Raw genomic sequence first — 6,000 nt, 5'->3', positions numbered from 1 at the left:
CACAGACACGAAAAGCCTTTTCAGATCACCTACTTTAAGTTAGTATATCCCCTTCATTAAACACATCTTTTCTCAGCTCAGTTAAGAAGATGCAACTTATCACTTCAGTATTAAAACAAGTACAAAAATGTGCCTGATTTGAAGATGAAATGCTAAGTTAGACTTATAATGGGTGCCAACTTCGTCACATGCAAAGTGAAAATTAGACATGGTGATATGAAGATAGCCAACTCCGTGCATAGATTCAAAACGCAAACCAGCAGCACGGCACAGTTAAAAAAAAGAGGGCAGGGGGTCATTTTACAGAAGAATGACACTCCTTCTGGCTAAAATCCACAGGGCCAAGACTTCGGTTTTCACAGGATGAAGCCTCCTTCTACACAGTGGAAGATGCCCATCTGTCTGCCAGTACAGAAAGATGACTAGAACTTAGGCCACAGCTGCCTAAGAGAAGAATGCAATTGGATGAAAAGCTGTGGTTCCCGCAAAGAAAAATGGTGGTGACACCTAAAGTATATTGCCTTTTCCTGGTAGAGATAGGGAGAACTGCATAGCTGCTGGTGCAGCTAGGAAGAGCAGCATTACAGAAGAAAAAAAAACATAACCGCTGGCAAAATGCCAGCTTTGTGCCTAGGCATGGTTTCTGTTTCACTACTTTTAAAGAACAAGTATTTCACTTACCTTCGGCAACGTCTCCTGCAGCTTGGTCTTCAAGGTTAGGAGTGGCTCCCACACCTGCTTCCTCAGCTTGTTCACAAGAAAAAGAAAACAGATGCAAAAGATGGATTAAAATATTCACAAACCCCCCCACCTTTCCCCCGCCTCTTAACTCCAGCTATAATGGAACCAGAGGTACCATTATGCCAGAGGCTCTGAACAACTTAACTGCAATGGATTTACCATTAGTCATTCTGTCACGCTAAATCAAGGTAAGGCTTCATCTGATCAAGCCCTGGATGGCATTGGCCAGGACTTGATACTGCAGAGGAAGGGGCTGAAAACTGAGGTGCAAGAAAAGTCCTCTTGCACAGCAGAACGGCTGTCCTGGACATTTCTAGCACTAAACTAAAAACGCCTGAGGGTCAATTTAAAAGATTAAAAAAAAGACAGACACAACAATAGGTTTCGTAAGATAGGTCAGAGCTGAGCTGACACCAGTATATAAACAATAGTATAAATACAACCACTATCTTCATCCCTCATAGGGCATAAAAGGCAAAATAAATACAACTCCTTCTTAGTTGCTCTGGAAGCACAGACTGTGGACAAACTGAAGTAACACAATATGGTTAAGAATTTCTTCTGAAAGAATGAGAGTTAAAACTCCAGTAGTGTAAGTTGCATTAATTTAGGCTTCATCTGTCTACAAAATGCAGATCATTACCTACTCCCACACCACCCAGTGGCAAAGTACTGTAATGGCACCTATTATCATGAGACAGCAGCATGTTGGCCTCTTCTGATGCTGGTGCTGCACCAGTATGCAAACCCAATAGAGTTACACCACAGTGAATACATGTTCACACTCACAAGATCCTACATGTACTCCACATTTGTAGCAAAGAAGGGCATTTTGGGATGTTTTGTCCAGATGGATGCCCTAGTGAACCACAGTTGCTATAAGGAAAGTAACCATTCTTTCTGTGATTATTACTTGTCCACGCAGATTGCATTCAAGGTTGCTGTTTAGCAGCTAAATCCCTAGGATTACTAGTCTTACTAAAAAACTGCAGGAGTCTCTTATCAGTCCAGACATCCAATTTTTAGCAGCAAGTATATTTCTACATGGGGACATTCCTTGAACATGCCAAATAAATTGTTTGGGCTCTAGTAGAACACAGTTTAAGCAGAAAAGTTGAAGCTAATTTGTTTTGTTTCCATGGGAAATCTTAATCTACTACAATACTCCTTGCCAGAGCTTCTGGATTGAGACAGCTTGGCCTCTGGACCCGTCTCCTGAAAGTACTAATTGTCAGAGAAGTATTTGAAGAGGTTTTGTTCTACATAGGTAGCTGAGAGCATGTTCTTAATGGTGTTTTGTTTCCTCTGAGCTGAATATGGTGTAGAAAAGAAGGCAATAGGTATACAGGAAGTCCTCAGACTTACGACACAATTGGTTCCTGAAAACCGCGTCTCAAGTCAAAACGCTGTAACTCAGAACTGATTTTCCCATAGGAAACAATGTTATAAACAGGGGATTGCTTCCTGAACCAAGGCCCGATACCCTATTTTCACCAAAAATAACTCAGAATTTTGTACTCAATTTACTATAGATGAGTAATATAGCTACATTAATGTATTTATCTTGTAAATGGCAATCATATTGATTTGGAAGGATTTCTTTGAGACGACTTTGCTGGACTTTTGAAGGGCTCTCGGTTGGACTTTTTGAAGGCTTCTTGGCTGGAGTCTTCTCAGGAGTCTTGGCTGCAGGTTTTTCTAGGGTCTTGTTGGCTTTCTTAAAGAAAGTATCCAAGGAAGTTTGGACAGATGTTCTCCAGAGAGACAGGCATCACATCGGATCAAGCGTTGTAAAGTTGAAACGGTGTCAATTTATAAACATTGTAAGTGCAAAACGTAACTTGAAACATTGTAAGTCGAGGACTGCCTGTATGTGTTAACTGAGGGGGAAATCCAGGGACCACTTTGAGAAAGATCAGACTCACCTTATCTTTGTGAAACAGTATGAGGGAGTCTGTCATTAATGCCTAAAACTCGCTCTTCACTTCAAGCAGTAATGATGGCCACCAACATGCAGCCTTGAAAGAGATCGACAGTAGAAGGAGCAAGAAGCTAGAGGCTAAAAAGTGAGAAGGGGTCTTGCTAGTATTAAGGAGACCCACATTAAAGATCCTAAACCTCTGAATGCTGGAAGCTGCAGTGGGAGAGGAGTGGAGGGTGGAAAACTCTAGACACCCTGTTCACCCTCTCCCTCACATCCGTGCCCTGCCCCTGTGTGAGACAATGCTGGGCTAAATGGACCTAAGGTCTGACCCAGGAAATGGCAGGGTCAAACCTGGACAAGAAAATTCCCTCAGTGGTAGAACCACATGGATCAGATTCAAAATCCCAAGAGCCTCAAAAAGGCAATGAATGGACCAGGATAACAAGAAAAGACACTGAAGCAACAATGGCACTAAGCAGCTGATAACACAGTTTTTCCACTTTGCTTTATGTTAGGCTTATAGTTTGATTCATAAAAATGAGGCTTCTCATACAGTAAACAAGTATTGTTCTGCTACACCCAGACAAGTAATATTCCTGCTGTCATGTGCCGTGTCCATGAGTTCAGGCACAGGATCAGACTAATTTTCTGAAAAAACTTCTGAAAGATGTAGGGGATGGCTGAGCTGAAGAAGCAAGTCTCAGCTTGAACAACAGAAATGAGATTTACAGGAAGGCAACCTGGCAGCATCACTGAAGTGTGGAGATCAGGCTTTAGGCCCTGACTCAACTGGCAACTTACTCAAGTTTTTATCTCCTCTTCCCTAGGCTCCTTTCTGTAAAATGGAATGACACGCCTCAAAAGGTTTTGAGACTTTTGGATGAGAGGAGCTATAGAATGGTGCAAACCATTACTGATTAACGGTGGAAGTTCCCAGTGGTTTTTTCTCTGGAGAATTTACATATGTCCATCATGGTGTTATTTGTATTTACCAGACCTTTGTCTTGTCTTACTTTTCTTAAGCCTTTGGGAATTGGCTAGAAGGCATGAAGCAGGTTTCTGTGCCACTGGGTCAGGAATGAACCCACAAGGCAGATGACGATTAGCTATCATGGGAACATACAAGCTGATATGTAAAAATATCAAGTCCTGATTGAGGATGGTCTTTGAGTATTCTGCTAGTGGGAAGGCACTTCCAGCTGAGCTGATCTGCCAGATTATACCCAAGTCTGTTTAATATAGGCCAGGGGTCGGCAACATTTTTTGCCAGAATGCCAAAAACACCCACAACCTCAATCTGTAAGATATTGGCATGTCAGGGGCAGAGAGCAGGGAAGCTGCAAGGGGCCAAATCCATGTTGTGGCAGTGCAGCCTTGGCCCCTTTCCCACCATCCACCCTGAGGCAGGTGTGCACCTGCTGCTGGCAGCAAACCAGGCTAGGGCTCTGTGGACCGCGGTGCGGCTGCTTGCAGCCTCTATGCCACCTGCTATGAGCAGTCTGGGCTCTGTGGTGGGTGGCAGGGGCCTACCCAGAGCCCAGGCCAACTATGGCAGGCAGCAAGCAGCTGCACCAGGGTCCATGGAGCCCTGGCCCAACTCACTGCCAGTAGCAGGTGCAGATACACCATAGGGCATATGGCGAGGAAGAGACCAGGGCTACACTGCCCCAACAAGGATCAGGCTTCTCACGGCTCTCCCACCATCTACCAAGACACATGTGACAAGCAAAATGCCTTCACATGCCATGCTCTCGTATGCATGCCACCAGTTTCTGACCCCTGGTACAGGGCTAACAGATTTACCTTGTGATGTGTGCACTGATCCTGAAGATGAGCAGCTGTCTGACAGAATGGATGCTCCACTCCAGGTTGCCCACTAATGCAGCACACAGCAGTGGTGTGGTTTGTGAGTACATCCCAGCAGTGTTGTCTATCAGGACATGAAGATCAGTCCCTTGAGAGGCTTTGTTGGCAGGCGACCATTGGTATAAATGGTTCAGCATTTAAATCCACTAGAAGTATGTCCACATATTAAAAGATAGCCTCTCAATGGGAGTTTTAGTTCACTATCAAAGCTTGTCTTGAAAATGCAGAAAAAAACACCTCTTTACCAAACAGATTCACATTTTCAGATTTCTCAGGTGTGAGCCAATGACAGTCATATTTTATATTCTTGCAAACCTGCAGCTACTAAAGAACTTGAAATGAGCAGGGTATAAGAATTCCCAGATGCTTTTGAAGAGACTTAATAAAGGCACTTTGCTCTTGTTTGTTTGCTTTTTTATTTAAAGAAGTGGCTGCACAAGAAGCCGGGGTTTGCCGTATATTCTTGGTCAGCTACAGAACATAACCTGCCCTCATTAGCAGGTGTAATATGTGAAATAGTTTGTGAATTTTTACAGACAGCATAAGGGGTACTCTAAGGATGTGAAAGGTTCAAAATCATCGACTCCAGATAGAACTGAAAAATGAACTATTTCACCCGGCAAGGACAAAGCAGTTTACAGGTACATGAGGGTGAGTACATTGCACCATCACCCCGATTGTGCTGTGTATCCCACCCTGGTTCATAATGGCTACTCCATGGAGAGGCTTGCGATATCCTAGGAAACCCAACTGTAGGAGGCAAACTACTCCTGGGTGTCAGAAAGAATGGGGTCCAAAGGACAAAGCCTGGGGACTTCAAGACAATCAACAAGGCCAAATCTGTATCTCACAAGATGTGGGATGTCAGGCCACAGTGGAATGATCTCTGGAACCGTCCCTCTTCCATAACTCCTACAGTGAGAAAGATGGCCCAAAGTCACTTTCTCCAGCTCCCACTCACAAGCTGACCCATAGGAGTGAGTAACAACCCAAGAGATGGGCTTCTGCTATACCCTGATGACATCAAGGAGTAAAACTTCAAATAAAAGGATGGGCAGTTCTCATAGGAGTTGAGGGAGGTAGACAGCACCCAGATGATCATGATCATCAGTGCTAACAAAAGGATGATGAAGTAAAAATGTTTATTACTGGTAAACTATGCTCCAGCACAGATATAGGTTTTGTAGACAGTGGGAATTGTGCCAAGTGTTGAGAAAGCTAGATTCTGTGACAGCTAAGTGTCTTGAGCTGTGTGTAGATGGAAGTAAGGTCACCTGTCCTGAAGGGGGCTGCACCATGGAAGATAATACAAGAGACAACACCATAAACCAAAAGAAGAGGGTCTCATTTTTTGATCTTGTGCAGACGATACCAATGTAATTTGTTGTCAGTATGAGAAGGCTGGTTGATGATTGAATTCAGATGGCAGTGTGTTGTTATTAACAGCTAGAACCAGGATGCAGGTCAGC

The 6,000-nt window shown here is 43.8% G+C and overlaps 1 protein-coding gene across 4 annotated transcripts in view; it reads right to left on the bottom strand.

Annotated features, from left to right (window-relative positions):
- The window catches only part of MAPT (microtubule associated protein tau), a 60,979-nt gene that overhangs the window by 30,719 nt on the left and 24,260 nt on the right, over positions 1–6,000 (bottom strand). For all 4 annotated transcript variants that reach the window (XM_019548453.1, XM_019548455.1, XM_019548454.1 and 1 more), the window contains one exon: positions 682–747. In XM_019548453.1, the coding sequence (XP_019403998.1) occupies positions 682–747 (66 nt within the window). The remainder of the gene's footprint in view (positions 1–681; positions 748–6,000) is intronic.

Source organism: Crocodylus porosus, unplaced genomic scaffold (genome assembly GCF_001723895.1).
Source record: "Crocodylus porosus isolate Cpor-Errol unplaced genomic scaffold, CroPor_comp1, whole genome shotgun sequence".
Classification (NCBI taxonomy): domain Eukaryota; kingdom Metazoa; phylum Chordata; order Crocodylia; family Crocodylidae; genus Crocodylus; species Crocodylus porosus.
This window is presented reverse-complemented; position numbering and strand designations above follow the sequence as displayed.